The sequence below is a fragment of the Gossypium raimondii genome, chromosome 11 (assembly GCF_025698545.1).
Source record: "Gossypium raimondii isolate GPD5lz chromosome 11, ASM2569854v1, whole genome shotgun sequence".
NCBI classification, from domain to species: domain Eukaryota; kingdom Viridiplantae; phylum Streptophyta; class Magnoliopsida; order Malvales; family Malvaceae; genus Gossypium; species Gossypium raimondii.
The window spans coordinates 31,124,891-31,145,374 of NC_068575.1; the positions used below are offsets into that span (position 1 = coordinate 31,124,891).

Here is a 20,484-nt window from a genome sequence, read left to right on the forward strand (position 1 = left end):
TTTTTGAAAAAGTGCCACAAAAACATTTTATCTGTCTATTTACTATTTAATTTGTTTATTTATATTAATTAAAATTCAATTTATTTTTAATTGAATATTTGTTAAAAATGGATAAATTTGAAATAATGACACGTAGAAATAATTTGAAATAAAAATAGAAAAATATTTGTTAAAAATGGAGAAATTAAAATACATTATTTAAAATAATTTTAAAATTTTTTCGTACATGATTGATTGATTTTAATTTATATATTAAATAATTTCAAATATAATTGTAAAAGATACGATAGTATTAATTTTAAAATATTTAATTTAATTATCATTATAGTTTAGGGTATATATATGGTTAATTTAGGATTTAGGGCCGGTTTAAGAGTTACAATTTTAAGGTTTATAGATTATGGAATTAAGGATTATGGATTAGGGATTCTGATTTAAGGGTTGTGATTTAAGGTTTATGGGTTAGGGGTTAAAGGTTAAGAGTTAAAGATTTAGGGTTTATGGATTCGGTGTTAGGTTAGGGTTTAAGGTTTAGATTAATTAGTGTGTTTTAATTTATATATTAAATAAGGTTTAGGGGTTAGTGGTTAGGGGTTTGGGGTTAAGAGTTAGTGATTTAGGGTTTAGAGATTCAGGGTCGAGTTAGGGTTTAAGGTTTAGATTAATTAGTATTTTTTAATTTATATATTAAATAAGTTCTTATATAATTGTAAAAGAGATAATAATAAATTGTAAAGATTATTAATTTAAAATTGATATGCAATATACAATAATTGAATATAAAAAATTGTAAAATATGCGAGCTTTGGCGGCGTTTATAGCAAAAACACCGCTAATATGTATTAGAATTTTCCAAAACAGTGTCGTTTCATTACAAGAATTTAATTTATTAGTGGAGTTTCTTCTGTAAACGTCAGAAAAGGTAACATTAGCGGTGCTTATGACTAAAAAATATTTAATCTAAACCGTTTGATATATTTAAATATTAGATTTAAAAAAATAAAAAAAAATAAATGTAACAAATTGATACGGATAGGTTACTATCTATTTTGGATATATAGGACCAAATTATAACAAATAAAAATAAAATACAAAAACTAAAATCATTCCACATCGAACATCTAGCAAAATAATTATATTTTAGTTAGGAAGAAATATCTCTAATAAAATGGAGATTAGATCGAAATGAATAATATAAAATCATGATTAACGCCTCAATCTTTAATAGAAATTTGATATGTGATAGATTAATTGCTTACATTGGATAATTCTAACTTAATAATTAATTACAACCATTTAATCATTTTTTTCTTATTAAAATATACGATATTTATTTTGAGAGTACTTGATTTTTTTATAAAATTCAATTTATAAAAAATAATAATAAATGTTTTATAAAATCACTTAACTAATAATTTTTAACAGACAAAATAAAAGATTTTTAGCATAGCAAAACAGTGTCTTTTATTCCAAATGAAATAATTTTTTTGCGACGTTTTTATGAAAAACGCCACAAAAGATAAACAATAGCGGCGTTTTTATAAAAAACGTCACAAAAAATAAATTTACTTTAAAAAAATAGCGCCATTTTATATAGCAAAACAATGTCGTTTTATTCCAAATGAAATAATTTTTTGCGGCGTTTTTATAAAAAAACTCCCAATATATAAGCAATAGCGGCATTTTTATAAAAAAACGCCACAAAAATAATTTTATTTTAAAAAAATAGCGCCATTTTATAAAATCCCCTCCCCCCGAAATCCCCAACTTTCCCCCCTAAAATCCCTAATTTCCCCCCTTGAAACCCCCAACTTTACAAACATACCGTCCTTTAAAACTTTGAGGACACATCCATTGCTAGTTTTCGTATAGTCTCGACTTTTAGGTTGCAAAGTCGATCAATCCTAGTGAATGAGTATAATTATAGAAATTATTTGCTGTGCTTCTCGAGGTCGTTTATTTTAGGGATTTAGTTAATGATTTTTTTGACTGATTGTTTTTTTTTTAGGTGCAAAATCTTCTTCAACAAATGGTGAGTTATAACTGGACCTATTCTATAGTTGTTTGAATATATCTCAGTAATTGACAAACATTTCATTTGCAGCAATCCAAGTTTCAAACAATGTCGGAGTCCATCATCACAAAGAATATTCTTTTCGTATATTTTTTAAATTTCATTGGAACATGTTCTTTTTGTAAGATAGAAATTGTTGAATATATGAAGTGTCATTAAGTTGCTTCATTACTTAGATGATAATTTCGTAGAAAAGGTTGTCTAAGGTAATCTATACTTTAGTATCAAATTTGTCAACTTGTTGGGAAATCTTGGACTATGAGGTTAAGCTTTACGAGATGGTCTTTTGCCGGCTGAGTATGAAATAAGTTAGACCCTTTGTTACATTTCGCAGTATCATAGCATTAATTGAAATATAAATAGTTAATTAGTTACTTTAGTATTACTCTGAATTGTGTGACATCTATCGTTTACTTAACTTCAAAGCACTTGATGAAATGGGAGACCGTATAAATGAGCTGGAGCAGAGCATCAATGACCTAAAAGAAGAGATGGGAATGGAGGGCTCTCCATCCCCTTTAGCCCCACCTAAGCAAAAGTCAGACGGAGCGAATCAAGAGGATGACTCTGCATAAAACTTGGCCAAAGATTGTATTTAGCGGTTAATTGTGAATGTAATTCGTTCTAATTTGGTGATATCTTGTTTCGAAACTACTTTCGTGCAAGAGAGAGCAGGGACATTACTATGTGTCCCTGCTTTCCCCTTTTTTTACATGTACCAAGTTTTTCTTCTGTGAAATGGGTTGTTTTGGCAATTTATAGGGGGAATTTAATGAATTTGAAGTTTTTACTGTGCAACACCGGGCTTGGTTGAGATGCTGTTAACCCTGAACCTTAATCTGTGGCAACCCCAAATCTAATATGCTAGATGATTTTTATTTTCTAAGATAATTTGTCCTAGCTTACATTCAATCTAGAAATACATTTCAACATTGTCTCTAGTTACTACTGATCTTATTAACCTGTCAATTTAGCAAGTTGTACGTTGGGTTTCTATGAATTGGGTTCATTTTGCTTCAACGTTTTAGGGTGATTTCGGTGTGGATTAGTTTTGGGTTTAGATGATTTCGATCTTAGCTTTCAGTTTTTTTTTAATTTGGGTTCTGAGGTTTATTTATTGGGTGTGGTTTTAGATCATTAGGGACACAGTTCACTTCAGAGTTATGTTAATTTGATTTTGAGTTAAATTTTGTATGATCCAATTGAGTTGAGTTAAAAAAGGGATTTCTGGGTTTTATAATTTGCTTATTTTATAACTGCTTTTCTTTTTTTTTTTTCATTTATATTCTTATGTTTTCCATGTGTTTGTTTTAATGCCTGTTTGGTATTTCATATATATATATATATATATATATATATATGTTTTGTTGGCTTTGAAGGTACGAAGATCCTCATCATGGTGAGGGGAAAAGCACAAATGAGGCACATAGAGAACGATACGAGCAGGCAAGTTACATTCTCAAAGCGACGAAATGGGCTACTAAAGAAAGCTTTTGAACTATCAGTTCTTTGTGATGCTGAAGTTGCTTTAATCATCTTCTCTCCTAGAGGCAAGCTCTTTGAATTTGCAAGCTCTAGGTAAATAATATTTTTCTTTAAACCCCCCATCTTTTTCAATTAATTTGCTGTTCAGCACCAATTTTCATACTTAGGGTTGTTTGATTCTGCCATAAAAACTCTCACTTACGCACATCATTACTCTCCACAACATTGTTCTTTCATGTGGGGTTTTTCCAAGAACCAAATTAAACTATATTTTATGACTAATCCCTAATTACTATAACAACTTAGTGACTAGAATGATGCCGGTTTATAGGACTAACCAAAAGTGAAACCAAAATTATTTAAACTGTACCTTGTCCTAAAAGATAAACTTGAAAAATTTCCTTGTATATGGTGTTGGCTTGAGAAATAATGTTTATTTGAAAGAAAGGGTACAATTTTCTGATAACCTTGCAGTACTATCCCTTTCATCATGTACTGGTATTATTGCGGTATAAAACAATGTTTTTTCTTAAACTATATTTCTAAAATAAAAGGGTGTCTTGGAAGTATCATATGGAAATGGTTATTTTATTTGTAGGTCTTTTTTAAAATCTATTTATGTAGTATTAGTCTTATTAGAAAAATATATAATTGGATGTTATTCATGTTTAAATCCAATAATTTCTTCAGAGAAAAGACAGCAACATTAGTCAACTTTGTTTACCTGATGTCTTAATGATCTACAAATGATTTCATATATGACTCTGATCATTGTTTGAAAATGTTTATGTCATGTTTTATATGTACATAGATATTTTCTTTCATCTTTTGAAATTCATTGTGGAAATGCTTAATGATACTGTTTAGTTAATCATTTTTTTTTCATTTGAGGTTTTTATTGCATTTATGCCTATATACATGTAGCTTCTGTCCCAATTAAAACATTGTTTGGTTTTTAATTACAAGCTTTTCCATGCATTGATTTGTGTTGCTATTTGGATATATCATTTATTTAGCATGCAGCAAACTATAGAACGTTATAGGCGGCATACAAAGGATAACGAAACCAATAAGCCAATTGAACAAAACCTGCAGGTTAGCATGTCTTTTTTTTTTGATGTCTTAATGCAATTAATTATAGATTTATTTATGATTTTCATCTCTTTACTTTATATAGATTCTCCTCCATTTGTTAGTAAACACATGAATTTGAATCGCTAGTTTTTGTTAATTGTCATGTATAAATTGGTAAGGTTTAACATTATTGTCCTATTGGATTAGTTTCATGTAAATATAAATTATATATATACCCTGCTTATTAATTTCATGTTTTTATGGTGCATATTGACTGAGAATGGCAGCATCTAAAGGCTGAATCAGCAAACATGTTGAAGACAGTAGAGGATCTTGAAGTTTCAAGAAGGTATTGGTCTTTTTATAAGATTCAACCCCCCACCAAAATATATATTGGGGTTAAAATATAAGGTAAGTCCATGTACTCTTAAAAATTTTGATCCATCTTTGTCTCTCACTGTGATGGACATTAAAGGCTTTCTGCTATGCAGCAATAAGCTCCAGTTGCAGGCTTTTTGGCATATGTAGAATTATCTCGGCACTCACAAATGCTTTTGCTTGCCAAGGATGTTTCTGGTCTACTTAGATGAACAATGCTTATTTGTTTTTTTATTTTCTTTTAACTATAATTGATAAGAATGGAGTCTTAATGACAATTATTATCAATGCTCTTTTACTCAGTTTCTAGTGCTGCAACTGTGAGCTAAGAAGAAAAGCTATTTTTTTTCTTGTTTGTAAAATTGCTAAAACGTGTGTGCTTATGATAGAAACGTGTGTGCTAAAACTAACTACTGCAAATATGACAACCAGCTCCTCACACTTTTTATGTCTTCGCTCTACTTCGCAGGCCTTGTTTCTACATTTGGAGCCTCCTATATTACTAGAAACAAAGGACGTTGAGCCAACATCCTTGTTGGTGCGGTCAGCTTCTTCCTAGGAGGAGCTAGCAATACAGGTGCGGTGAATATCACAATGTTGATCATAGGACGCATTCTTCTTGGTGCAGGCATCTAAATGTGTTTGGTATTTTAGGTATCCAACATTTATTGATGCACTTAGAGATTTGGATGATCCTCTTACAATGGTGCACCTGTTTGCAATGTTAACTTTGAATCTTTGAATCTTTGGATTTAGGATTTGTTTGAATTATCCTTCTAATTAGTTACTTTTCTCATTTCCTCTTGGATAGATATGTGTTTGACTGGATATTTTCATCATTTCGTGCAAGAATGATTGATTTTATTACAGATCGATTATGGTTTTAGTCCTCTGTTATCATTTGATTTTAATTTAGTATAATTTGGTTTCTTTAATTTTATAATATTGACGTGAATTTAAAAAAATGGTAGATATGTGAATTTATTATTCGTTAGGATTGATTGGAATTTTAGGTGCTCATTTATTTAAACATAATATTTTAATTCTAAATTTAAATTTATTAATTTTTATATTTAGTTTTAAAGTTAAAATTTTAATAGAAATTTTAATTTAATTAATATTTTTATCCTTAAAAGTATATAGTTTAAAGTTTAAATTTCAAAAAAATTATATAATATTTATCATAGACATAAATATTATTTAATTAAAATATTTTTTAAAAAGTCATCTTTTTAGCGGCGTTTGTCAAAAAGCGCCGCTAAAAGTCATCTTTATAGTGGCGTTTGTGGTATAAGCGTCACTAAAGGTCATGTTATTTAGCGGCGTTTGTGGTAGAAGCACCGCTAAAGGTCTTGTTCTTTAGCGGCGTTTGTGAGAAAAACACCGCTAAAGATCATGATCTATAGAGGCGTTTGTGGGAGAAGCGCCGCTAAAGGTTATGACTTTTAGCGGCGCTTATTTCTAAAAACGTCGCAAACGTTAGTGGCGTTGTCAACAGCGGCCTTTTTTGCGGCGCTTTTGGCGGTGTTAAAAACTGCCGCTAAAGGCCTAAAAAACGCCGCTAAAAGCCTGTTTTGGTGTAGTGTGGGCTGCCCAAAACCATCCCATATGCTGAACCAATCAGCTTATTTAGCTGATTATTTAGCTTGCAAAACAGCCCTTGATGTTTCCTTGAAATTGCATTCAAACCCCTCCACTTAACAAGCTATTGTAAATTTGCCCCTAGCTAAATTTAGCAAGTCTGAAAGCTTCAAACTTGCCACATGTGTGGCCATCCATGGGGGTGTCTATGGATTTTTGCTATTTTTAGCAGCCTATCCAACCTATAAATACCCCCTTGGTTGCTCATTTCAAACACACCTCTCATTCCTTCATTCTTCACTTCTTTCTCACTTTCTCTCTTCAAAACCCCTTCCTTTGTTGTTCTTTTTCCCTTCCATTCCCTTGTTGATTTCCCCTCTGGGAAAAGAGCCTTTCAACCACCATGGAAGCAGAATTCAAGTGCTTGTAGAAGCCTCAGTTCAACAAAAACAAGCAGAGAAGGAGGAGCGGAGCAAACTAGTTAAGCTTCGGAGAAACACTGGATTTGATTCTAGTTTCCTATACTTTACTTTTTATTGTTGTTGTTATGAACATGCCTATGAATACTTGTGATGTTGATATGTTTAATTTAATTAATATGGCTTAAATTTAATTCGTGGTAGGTTGATTGCATTTCGTCCACTTAAGTTATTAAAAATTGTGTGTGTTGTTATAGGTCTTGGTAAGTTGTTTGATTAAGTAAAATCATGATTAAGTTATTCTTGCATTATAATTGTAAGGTAACTAACGAATTAATTATTTAATCGTGTTGAAATTGTAATTAATTAACACAATACTTAATCAGTACATGTTTAATCTTCTAAGGTACCCGAGGGTTAAATCAGCGATGGTATTAGACGATGCATTAGCCTTGCATAACTTGCAAGATTATTGTGATTAAACTGTTTAAAGGTAGGAATACATTGTTACCTCACTTAACCTTTTATGTGCTTATGAAGATTGATTAATTGTATGAATTAGCAATGGAAAGTGTTCAAGAGATTAGTTAATTTAATAAGTATGTATGAGTAGTAGTTAGCAAATTACCGAGTTGCCGTGAATTTATTCGTAACAACATGAACATGCGTTTAGTAATTCTAAGTTAAGAAATGTAATTAATCTAACACAATTCTATCATCTTGATTAAAATCATCTTTTGATATCGTGCATTGGAACTTTTATTTTTATTTTTATTTTATTTTACTTAGTTAAATTTTAATTTTAATCACTTCCTCAAAATCAAAATATTTTTCTTCACCAAAGTGTTTTAATTGCATTCATAAATAAATTCTTTTCACAGTCCCTATAGGTACGATAACTCGACATTTACTTGTCACTTTATTACTTGTTGCGATTGTGTACACTTACACATTTCCGTCGTTCCAAGCTACCACCAAGAACTCTAAGCAAAATTGAAGCAAGTTTATGCACTGTTTCTTCTCCATTTCTAGGCCCGTTTGACAATGGAGAAAGGAAGCCAATGGGTCGGAATGAAGGAATGAATAAGGGAAACGGTGGCTATGCCGCCTATTGTTGACAGATCTTTGGCGTTGAAACTCTCCATTTTTGCCTTGTTGTTCAAAGTGAAAAGGAGATTGATTCTGTGTATTACCTGGATTCAAAATAACTACTTTTCTACTCTCCTTTTTAAAATTCTTTTTTTCCTTAGATGGAGAGCAATGGTGAAAGAATAAATTGGTTGGTGTCTATTGAAGCTTTGAAAAAAAAACAAAAATTATAATACATTTACCAATTTCATCGTAAGAGTTTTAGGGATTTCAAGATATGAGAATAAGTGATTAAGGATTTTAATGATAGGTTTTAATTTTAGGGTTAAAATTATTTTTTTATAAATTATTTTTTTATTTTTAATCTTATATTTATTTCTTTATTTTTGACATCTTACTATTTCATTGATCAGCGCTTGATTGATGGTTAACTGACGTTTTTTGTTAAATTTAGGTTGATTTGTGAAAAATTGTAACGTTAAGGACGTCAATCCAAAAAAAAAAAAGATCAACGGCACAAAAGCAAAAACCCATAAATGTTGAGGGTTTTTTCAACAATTATGTCTTTAAAATATTAAATAGAATTTTTTTTCTTCCCTCTCTGGAGTCTTTGTAGCCACTAATTCTTTTTTAGGCTTAAGGGTGCAAAAAAGCCCTCAAACTTTTTCAAAAAAAGCAGTTAAGCCCCTACTTTTTTTTGCACTCATTTGGGTACTTAAACTTTCAAAATGCATAAAAAAAACCCTTAAACTTTTTCAAAAAAAAAAAACAATTACGCCCCTGCTTTAATTAAAATTATAAAAAAAATTAAAATCAATAAAATCTATAAATATTATTAAATTTTAATAGAAAAATCAAAATATTAAAAATTAGAAAAATATAAAAATCATAAAAATTGTAAAATTTATAAAAATATATAGAAATATAAAATAATTATAAAATTTTATAAATTCATAAGAAATAAAATTTTAAAGAAATATAAATTTTGTAAAAAATTATAAAAATTATTATACCAAAAGAAGCATTTTATAATTTTCTATATCTTTTATTTATTTTAATTTTTATTATTTTTGTCACATGTCACTGTGTTGGTACACTTGATGGCTTTAATTGAAAAAAAAAAACTAGGGTCGTTAATTTTTTATGATTTTTAAAATTTTACATTTTTATTTTTACAATTTTATAAAAATTCTAATTTCAAATAAATTTTAAATTTTTTATATTTTTATTAAAAGTTAATAATTTTTCTAAAATTTATTATTGATTATTTATATTTTTTTTTCTAATTTTTAAAAGAGTAGGGCTTAATTGTTTTTTGAAAAATTTTGAGGGTCTTTTTTATACATTTTGAAACTTTAAGTATCCAATTGAGTGCGCAAAAAAGAAGTAGGGGCTTAATTACTTTTTTTGAAGAAGTTTAAGGGCTTTTTTTTATGCATTTTGAAAGTTCAAGAGTTCAATTGAGTGCAAAAAGAAAAAGGAGGAGCTTAATTGCTCTCTCTTTTTAGTTTGAGAACTTTTTACACCCTTAAACCTTCTCTTTTATTATTGTTACGTTGCCCATGCATGTTTTTATGTATTATTATTATTATTATTATTATTATTATTATTATTATTATTATTATTATTATTATTATTATTATTATTATGTATGTTCAATTTTATTTGATATTGTATATTTTACAGCATATTTAATTTAGTTAATCTTTAAATGTATTAGATAACCATTCTTGATCTAATTTCTTTCAAGAATAATTCCTTTGACTTACTATTAAAAAAATTAAATTGTATGTAATTTTTACATATAGAAACACATAAGAATACGAAATAAATTAAACCTTTTCGAATGTTGATGCCCTAATTGATTCATAACAAAGCAGCACGTAGAAGGAAGATGAAATAAAAATGCTAAATGAATTAAAACATTTAATGTAGTTTTTAATCAATATGTTAATGTTAGAAAATATCATACACCTGATATTTTCCTTCCATTTTCTTTTAAAACATTTAATGTAATATAATTAATTGCTTTAATTGATTGCAATGGATATAAAAATTCAATACATTAACTTCCCTTAGTTTGAAAATATATTTTTAAATGCAAATTTTATTTAAACATATTATTAAAAAATATAGTAATTGCACCAAAAACAATATAGTAATTAAAAATCAAATAAATTAAAACTTAAATAATTTAATATTATTCATTTAATTTATAAAATATAAATAATTTATTATACATGGAAATTAACTCAAAATAATAATAAAATATCTAAAATCATTATTTAAAATTAAATTAAACCATACTCAATTTAATAAATCAAAACACTTTGATATACATAGTTTAAGCAACATATTAAAAATAAAAATTGATGGTGATAATGGATTAAATTAGGATAATTGTTAGACATATTTATTTAAAGAAAATATATATTATTGTGGTTTAAATTTTTAATCATATTATTTGTAAAATGTTAAATTTTTAAAATAATTATAAATAATTTAATTAATACATGTAACATACAATATAAAAACTAGTATTAATTATTAGACTTAATTTAAAACAAATATCAAAATATTTCATATAATTACTACAACATTTTATATTTATTTGTTTATATCTTTAAGTGATTTACTCTTAATATGTATGTTCAACTATTTAAGAAATTTATTTAATTTAACAATTTAATATATTTACTCTTTAATTTTATTTCCATATATTACATTTTTCCCTTAACCTATGTTTCTAGTTTTTCAAAACTTTCATAGGATTTTAAGTTGAAAATCATTATTTTTATTTTATTTTATATGAGTTACCACCATTAATTTTAGTATTACCGAAAAAAAATATTTTTCACTTTTTTAATAGGATAAAAATCAAATTTATACATCAACTTTGGTCCAATGTGCAACTTGATACATGAACTTTGATTTGGCGCAATTATACATTTGAAACTTGAATTGTGGTTCATATGTATATATGAAACTTTGATTTTGATTCAATTGTAACATTTAAGGGGCATTTGGTTCGCCAAATCTTAGATTACATTTTGTAATAGGATTATGAGAATGTAAGATTACGAGTGGAATGTAAGATTACATTGTTTGGTTCATTTGGTTGGAATGTAAGATTCAGGTGTTTGGTTGACGAAATGTGAGATTACCTAAAAGTAAATTTTATTATATTGTCCTTCTTATAAATTTTTTTCTTTTTGTCACACCATAAAATATAGGGGGTTAATTAAAATAAATAACCAATAAATGACTTTGGTCTGATGGTTAAGTAGTTAGTGCACTCCTTAGAGGTCCTAGGTTTTATCCATTCCTCTCATTTCTTTTCTTTTCATTTTCAGCAAACTAGGGTGGAAACAACACTAAAATGAATATAATTTGTAATAGATATTTAACAAGAGTGGGTAGTAGCCTAACGGTTAAGCATCTACTCCTTTCCCTTGCTTACTATTGTTCAAATCATGCTCTTCTCCTCCATTTTATTTTAAATTTTGGCCAAAATTGGGTAATTTCCCAGGAAACCCCTTAAGATTTGAAAACCCTAAGTATTTAGTCCCTATTTTCCTAATTACTCTAGGATTTTGATTTTTTTTTCTATTTTAAATTGAATTCTCCCTCTTTTCCTTATATCTTCTCATATCTCTTTTTCATCCTCTTCTTTACATTAAAATTTTCTCTCAATTGTTGAAATTATTTTTGCTTTCAATATCAAATCAATCTCCGATAAATTGATTCCCTACCAATTGTTGAAATTCTACGTGATAGCCTCCGTAATTCATCAAGTGCGGTAAGTGCACTCGATCTAAAGTTTAGGACCCCAAATTTCATAGGATTTCTATCCGATATTGATCTTTCAAATCAATTAGTTAATCTTTCACAGTTTTTGACGAATCTTTCGTTAATATTGTTGAATCTTGATAAATCTTAGAAAAAAAAAGTTAAATCTTGTATAATTGTCATTTGAAGAACTTGATTTAGGTATCATGGATTATATTTGAGCGTGAGGAACATCGCTCGAGATCCTAGTGACAAGTATGTGTTCTTTTACAAGTGAACCGGGGCAAAATCGTGCCTAGGATAGTGCCACACAGGCATGTGGGCCACCCGTGTGGACCACACAGCCCCTCACGCGATCATTTCCCCTTGAAACCCTAGGTTATTTCAATTCTCACACGGTCACAGTCTATCACACGACCTAGCCACATGCTTGTGTATCCCTTCCACATAGTCTAGGGCTTTCCACATGGCCGTGTGTCCCCTATTTATCAGATTTTACAGTTTTACCCAAAAAATTTAGGATTAGATCAGTTTAGTCCCTGAATGATTTCTAAACTATTTTGAGTTGTCTAATTTATTTAATTGAGCCATTGCTAATATGAATTATGTTAGAATCCATGATTTGATGGACTGATTTAATATGAAATATATATTTGCATGAATTGTGAACAATACATATGTCTATTGTTTTAGAGTTTATGATTGTATGTTTAGTATGCCTTATGTTACCGTTAAACTGAACATTTAATAAGCATGACTTTTGCTACTGAGTTGATCTGTTATAAGCATATTGATTGCTACTGTATTGTTCTGTTAAAAACATAATTAAATGTTATCGTATTGATCTGTTTTGAGCTTGCGCTAATACATTGCATGGGGTGGGATGATATGTACGGACGAAGAAGTGGCAGTTTATTTGCAAATTTGTTGTGCATCCATAGCCCAGTGGCAATATTTATCCTTTAACTACAAATATGTTGTGCATCTACAGCCTAGTGGCAAACTTTATCTGCGATATTTTGTTGTGCACCCACAGCCCAACGGAAGATTTTATCTACGAAACCAGTGGTGGTCAAACCACAACCTGCTGTGTAGTTGGTTGGAGTTTAGGGGAACTCTATTATGGTGTGTAGTGATGGGGTAGGATCTTTTCTGTTAAACTGGAACTGTATGGCATTCATAAAGTATGTGCATACAAACTGGATTTTTCTAAGATGACATACATATATGTATACATTGATTGAAGTGGCCTGGAATATCGGGATTATGAAATTGCTATTATTATTGTTCTATACGTGGTGTTTCTGTATACTTAAGCATTTGTATTGGTTTACTTGTGATAGAATGCACACTGAGCTTCACAGATGATGCGAACCAGCCTGTGGACCTAGCTAACACCAAACGAGATTCCCTCGACCTCTTTATTGGACCAATTACTCGAGCTTGAGCTATAGAAGCTCATTGGCTGCTCCGTTGACCGGAGTAATCCCGTAAGAAATCTAGTTTTAATTAGGGTGAAGAGCAAGAAAATTCTTTCCTAAAAATTAAGGATTGTTTAACTCATGCTCTTTTGTTGTCTTTACCAAATTTTGACAAAACCTTCGAGTTGGAATGTGATGCTTCAGGTTTAGGGATTGGAGCGGTGCTAACCCAAGACGGAGCCCCATCACCTACTTTAGTGAAAAACTCAATGGTGCTGCTCTAAATTATTCGACTTACGACAAGGAATTTTATGCTTTAATCTGGGCTCTCGAAACTTGGCAACATTATTTGTGGCCCAAAGAGTTCGTGATTCACACTGATCACGAGGCATTGAAGCATATCAAAGGACAACACAAGCTGAACAAATGGCACGCTAAGTGGGTTGAATTTCTTGAATCTTTCTTTACGTTATTAGATATAAGAAAGGTAAAGATAATATAGTTGCTGATGCTCTATCAAGGAGGTATGCCTTACTTAATAGCTTGGAAACTAAATTGCTTGGATTTTCGTTTCTTAAAGAGTTATATGAACATGATGCTAACTTTGGTGAGGTGTTTAAATTTTGCGAGAAAGGAGCTTTTGACAAATTTTTTAGGAATAAAGGCTATCTTTCTCGAGAAGGGAAATTATGTGTTCCTCAAGGATCTATCCGAGAAGTTCTTGTACATGAGGCACATGGAGGTAGAATGATGGGACATTTCGGAGTAACCAAAACTTTGGCCACATTACAAGAGCATTTCTTTTGGTCGAAGATGAAAAGAGACATCGAACGGTTTTGTGAATGATGTATTGTCTGTAGAAAGGCTAAGTCCAGTATCCAACCACACGGTTTGTATAAGCCTCTCCCTATTCCTGAAACTTCTTGGACTGACAATTCTATGGAGCGGAAGAGATTCTATTTTTGCTATTGTCGATAAGTTCTCTAAGATGGCTTATTTTATAGCATTCCATAAAACCGATGATGTTGTTCATACAGCCTACTTATTCTTCAAAGAAGTGGTTCGGTTGCACGGCATGCCCAAAACCATCGTGTTCGATCATGATACAAAATTCCTTAGTCACTTTTGGAGAACTTTGTAGGGGCGGCTAGGAACCAAATTGTTATTTTCTACAACTTGCCATCCTCAAACAGATGGCCAAATCGAAGTTGTCAATAGAATCTTATCTACTCTACTTCGAGCCATCATTCAGAAAAATCTAAAGATGTGAGAAGAGTGTCTACCTCACATCGATTTCGCATACAATCGATCTGTTCATTCAGCTACAAAACACTCTCCTTTTGAAGTTGTATATGGTTTTAATCCCTTGACACCCCTTGACCTAATTCCTTTTCCTTCTAACCAACTCGTGAATGTAGATGGGAAGCGGAAAGCTGATTATGCCAAACAACTACATCAGAAGGTGAGGGAAAACATTGAGAAAATAATTGAGCAATATATATGAAATTCCAACAAGGGACGAAGGCAACTTTGAACCAGGTGACTGGGTTTGGGTTCATATGCGCAAAGAAAGATTTCCAGCACAAAGGCGATCTAAGCTACTTCCAAGAAGAGATGGCCCGTTCCAAGTTCTTCAACGCATAAATGAAAACTCTTATAAATTAGACTTGCCTGGTGAATATAATATAAGTGTAAGCTTTAACGTATCTGATTTATCTCCTTTTGATGTAGGTCCTGATTTGAGGACAAATCGTTTTAAAGAAAGGGGGAATGATGCAAACTAGCCTGCGGACCTAGCTAACACCAAACGAGATTCCCTCGAGCTCTCCATTAGACCAATTACTCGAGCTTGAGCTAAACATTTTAGAGAATCTTTATCGGCTCTAGTTGAACAAGCTTGGGAGAAAGCTACAAAGGAGCTGGATTAACCAACAAGAAGCATCTTCAACTTGTTGGAAGCCGAATCCGAAGCAGCTAGCTCACTTAGCTAGCTAGACTTGGACATCTTAATTAATTTAGCTCATTTAATTATGCTTAGTTCACTACAGCTTGAATTACATCAGTTGAATGTGTCTTAGTCCATTACATATTTATTTGTGTGTTTAATTTGCTTTAAAGTTGTTTTTAATTTGTCTTAACAAGATTTAAAGTATACGGCTGGACAAATTCATGCACAAAGTCAATTCAATGAAGCTCATTCAATGTGGCGCATGTACCTAAAAATGCATGAACGATGGGAGCTGATTATTAGCTGAACAAACATGTATCTTCCAAGTTCATCAAAGCTACTTAATGTGGAAGCATGTATTTGACTATGCATGTACGGAGGAAACCCTTTCTTCAGCTGAATATACATGCATCTAGCTGATACATTGTAGCTCATTAATGAAGAATTCATGCACCCGATTGTGCATGTATCTTGAGCTGTTTGGTGCATTTCTTTAGCCGAATTCTTCATGAACTTTTGCCAAAGATTATGAGCTGATCAACTACCTTTTCAAATAACCATATGTTTCTTGTTGTTTACATTTACAAAGCCGAGTGTTCACACCTCAAAGACCATTTGGCTGCGAGCAAGCACATTTATCAGCTACTTTTCATTTAGTGCACCTCTCAGACATTACTTCCATCCATCGAATCTAGCTCCATTCAGCTCACTCATCAACACCATGAACCAAGGCTGTTTCGGCATCTTACTTAGTTAAATTCATTGGATTATTCCAGCTGGAAATTAAATCATTTTAGCTTCATATACCTACATTCAAATCATGTCCATTCAGTTGGTTGTCTATTAGCTTATAAATAGCACAATTGTAAACCTTTTGAAGGTGAACCAAGAACTTTTGACATATATGAATTATAACTTTGTGAGTTATTCACTCTCGTTTTTCTTTGAGATTCAACTTGACTTATCTAGCTAAGCTAGTGGCGTCAACCTTGTTTCTTTTCTGAACTTATCACTCGTCCGAGTGTGACATTAAAAATTATACCGTTGGTTCCTATCTTGTTAGATAGTGGGTCACAGTCCTATCCAACTATCCATTTTATCACCTTAAAACTTATAAGATTTGGGTCCTTAATTGCTATTAAGGGTTCTTTCTTGTTTTGAGTTCGTTTATCCATCTTGTCCATCCAACTATCTTTATTTTATCCACTGTTTACTTAAACTATCTTCTTAAAAATATATCCTTTGTTTACTAAAACGAGAACTACTTAATTTTATGATCGGGTATCAAACGACTCAATTACATCCCGTAATCGAGTTCGTATTAATAGATCACTCCCTTTTTATTTTCCTCTCTACAGGTAACCCATCAGGTTAGCACACGGACATAACACTTGAAGGGACTGCGCTCGATTTTATTTTTATTAAATATTTTAGATTTATCATTTGATACGTTCTTTAATTCAAAGACTTTAATGTTTTAATTTCAATCTGTGGCATGAGACTTAGGAATTGGGTTTACAAAGCATGCAAGACATTTAATTTAATTTAATTTTAGGATACTGAAATATGTTTTTCAAGTATTTATGCATATAATCTGATTAAATCTAAATTGAGTATCACTTTTTCGCTACTAGATTGCATATAAAATTTGACTAATAAATAAAATAGAAATTAGCTAAGTTTTCAATGGTAATTCACTTTTTTTTTCAAGAAAAATATTAGATTAATCATATTTCTGTCCACTCATGAATTTTTCTAAAAAAGTTAAATTTTCTTCTAAATATAAATAAATGCTTTAAATTAATTGTTTTATAAATCTCAATTGCTACTAGGTCATTTTGATGGCCAATGTAATCTCTCAAATTCGCGTCTAATGTTTAGACTAGATTGGGGAGGTTACATTTGGTGGTATCAGATCCTAGATTTTCTAAACTTGGACTGTGAAAATTTGATTGAGTCTGCCTACTTGCATAAAAAGAGTAGTTTGGGTAAAACCATGCCACAAATTTTTTAGAAATTGGTTTTCTGTAAGAAATTGAATCCGAGACTCCGATGCCTTTCCTACTGTAGTTACTATTACTATTGAGACTTTAGATTAATTAAAATCCTTTAGACTATAGATATACTATAGCTAATGCTTGAACTTTTACGTGAAAACTATAGATATACTTAGATCTTAAAAACTTTCGAGAGCATAATGAATACACAAGGTAGACGTGGTAAGGGTAGTCCCTGTAGGGTTTTACCTATAGAGCTACACTTGTAGAGCTGCCCTATCACACCCCAAAAACCAAGTTAGAAGAATCGGGTTTGTGAAAATTGAAAATGGTCACGCCCCAATTTATAAGGTTATCTTTGAGAATTTATAAACCGAAGGTTTGAAACGAATATCGAAATTGGGGTCATAAATAATTAATTAAAGTATTAAAATAATATAATCTGGTATTAATATATTAATTAATCTAAAACGAAACTTGATTACGAGGTTTAATTTGAAAATAGTGTGTTTTAATTGAATTAGGACCTAATTGGAAAAGGGTAAAATGAATTAAAATATTAGTAATGAGACTTGACTAGGAGTATTAATTATTGTATATAAACTAAAATAGGAATGTGTTAAAAACTATAAAGTTAAATAAGTTAATAAATTTTTTGAGTAAATGTATAAGCTAATAAAAATAGATAAAGTTGAGCACGAAATAAATATATACAAATAAGAAATAAAATTAAACAAGAAATGAGCCTTAGGCTTGGTAGTTAAGTGTTATTCCTCCATCCTAGAGGTTCTAGGTTCAATCTTTTTTCTCCCATTTATATTCCTTTTATTTTCAACAACCCAAGATAAAAGCCACACTAAAACAAATATTATTTGAGGTAAAAACTGCACAAGAAATAGGCGCAGGCTTAATGGTTAGCATGCTAGTTTCCTTACCAATTGACCTAGGTTTGAATCCCTTTTTCCCTTTTTTATTTCATAATTTCACCAAAGACACTCCAAACATTAAAAATATGTAAAATTAAGTGTAAAAATTAAGCAAGAATAAACAACAAGATCAATGGTAAGGTGGTAGTTCCCCTTAAGAACATGAGTTTGAGCCTCCTCCTCCTCCCCTATTATTTTAATTTCAAAATTTTGAAAAAAATATTATGAAAATTATAGGAACACCCTTAAGGTTTAAAAACCCTAAGAATTGACCCAATTCTTTCCTAATTAGAATTGATATCTTACTCCTTCCCAAAATTCCAATAGAATTAGAATTCTACCAACTTTTTATCTCCTGTTCCTAATTAGAATTGCAGTTTACCCCTTTTCAAATCCTAATAGAATTTGCCCTCTACCCTTCTATTTATTCTCCCTTTTCTTTCCCACCCTCTTCTTTGCAAAATAATTTCTCTCCATTATTGAAATTATTTTTGCTTTCCATATCAAATCAATTCCTGATAAATCGATTTTCTACCGATTGTGAACTCTTCATTAATAGCCTCCGTAAATTCATCAAGTTTACTAAGTACATCTCGATTCAAAGTTTAGATCCTGAATTTTCGTAATATTTCTAATCAAAATTAATCTTTCATTCGATCTAATTAATCTTAATCGTTTCTTGTCACATCTCTCAAAAACCTTTATTTACCTTGAAATCCATCATTAATTTTTGTGTAAATGTCATTTGAAGGACTCGATTTAGGTACCCCAAACTAGATCCCAGAGTCAAGTGTGTGTTCTTTTACAAGTGAATCGAGGCAAAAAAGTGTCGAGGTTAGGACCACACAGCCCCTTACACGACCATTTTCCCCAAAAACCTTAGGTTTTTCAATTCTCACATGGTCTAGGAACCACCACACGGCCTGCCACACGGTCGTGTCTTCATTGTAGGTTGATATTGCAAATACCACACAACCAGGGCTTCCCACACGGTCCGGTCAAACAGTCGTGTGTCTCCTATTTTTCAAATTTTATAGTTTTGCCACTATTTTTTAGATTTTATAATTTTTCCCCTGATTTTTAGATTTTATAATTTTGCCCCTATTTTTAGATTTTACAGTTTTCCCCTATTTTACAAATTTTACAGTTTTGACCCAGAATTTTATGTTTTGGTCATATTAGACTTGAATAGGTTCCAACCTATTTTTAGTGAATTAAAACATATAATTAGGTCCATGATAGTACAAATTATGTTAGAATATCTTATTTGATTGACTGAAATAATATGATAGTGATATATGTTTGCATGAATTGTGAACAACACATATGTCTATTGTAATTGCAGTTGTGACTGTACGTATAATATAGCTTATATAGTTAAACCAATCACATATAAAGCATGACTTCAGTTACTAAGATTATTTGTAACAAGCATATTAATTGCTACTGAATTGAATTGTTATCAGCATATTGTTTGCCACTACATTGTTTCGTTAAGGGCATATTAAATGCTACTGTATTGACCTATTTTGAGCATTCTATATTGCATTGTATAGGGTGGGACGATATGTACGGAGGAAGATCTGACAGTTTATTTGCAAAATAAAAATGGTTATGCAAGTCACAGCCATGCAGCAGTTCTCATCTGCAAACTGCTGTGAATCCATAGCTAGAGACAGATTCTATTTGCTGGGTATTGTTGTGAATCCACAGCCGAAAGCAGAGTACTTGTTGTGCATCCACAGCCGAAAGTAGATTCCATATGTAGGATTTCATTGTGTATCCATAACCATGTGACAACTCTCATTTACAAATATTGTTGTGCGATCGCAACCTATGGCATTTGTCATTTGTGAACCAGTAGTGGTTTAACCACAAATCTGATGTGTTGGTGGATGGAGTTCTAAGGAACTCTTATTGTGGTGTGTTGTAGTGGGGTAGGACATTTTCTGTTAAATCAGAACTGTATGACATTAATGAAACATGTGCATATAAAACTAAGAATTTCTAAGATGATACATATATATATGTACATTGTTGAAAGATCTGAAATGTTGATATGTTGAAATTGTTATTGTGAATTATTTTATGAATAGTATTTCTACATGATAAATCATTGCATTGATTATTCCTATGCTAAGTTGATCTGAAATAACGATATTTTAAATTGTCATTCATTTGTTATTACTCTAAATTTTGAGATAGTGAAGTGAAGTGTTCTATGTGAAAAACTGTCAATCTAAAGTGCTTTATGAATGTGTTTATTCATGAAATTGTTAAATTCATGTGCCTTGTGTACAGTT

General features: G+C 30.7%; 1 protein-coding gene across 7 annotated transcripts; it reads left to right on the forward strand.

Annotated features, from left to right (window-relative positions):
• The first annotated feature begins 1,768 nt into the window (after positions 1-1,768).
• On the forward strand, positions 1,769-5,807 carry LOC105804206 (MADS-box protein SOC1). Of its 7 annotated transcripts, none has more exons than XM_052624406.1 (5): positions 1,769-2,032; positions 3,454-3,652; positions 4,576-4,654; positions 4,921-5,044; positions 5,481-5,807. In XM_052624406.1, the coding sequence occupies exons 2-4, from the start codon at positions 3,471-3,473 to the stop codon at positions 5,041-5,043; spliced, it is 384 nt and encodes a 127-aa protein (XP_052480366.1). In that variant the 5' UTR covers positions 1,769-2,032; positions 3,454-3,470; the 3' UTR covers position 5,044; positions 5,481-5,807. The 7 variants fall into 7 exon arrangements, 5 of the variants coding, with proteins under 5 accessions (XP_052480366.1, XP_052480368.1, XP_052480367.1 ...); XR_008191266.1 differs by lacking the exon at positions 1,769-2,032 and having other exon boundaries at positions 2,157-3,652; positions 4,921-4,982; positions 5,481-5,588; positions 5,666-5,807; XR_008191265.1 differs by lacking the exon at positions 1,769-2,032 and having other exon boundaries at positions 2,160-3,652; positions 5,481-5,588; positions 5,666-5,807.
• Positions 5,808-20,484: the final 14,677 nt, after the last annotated feature.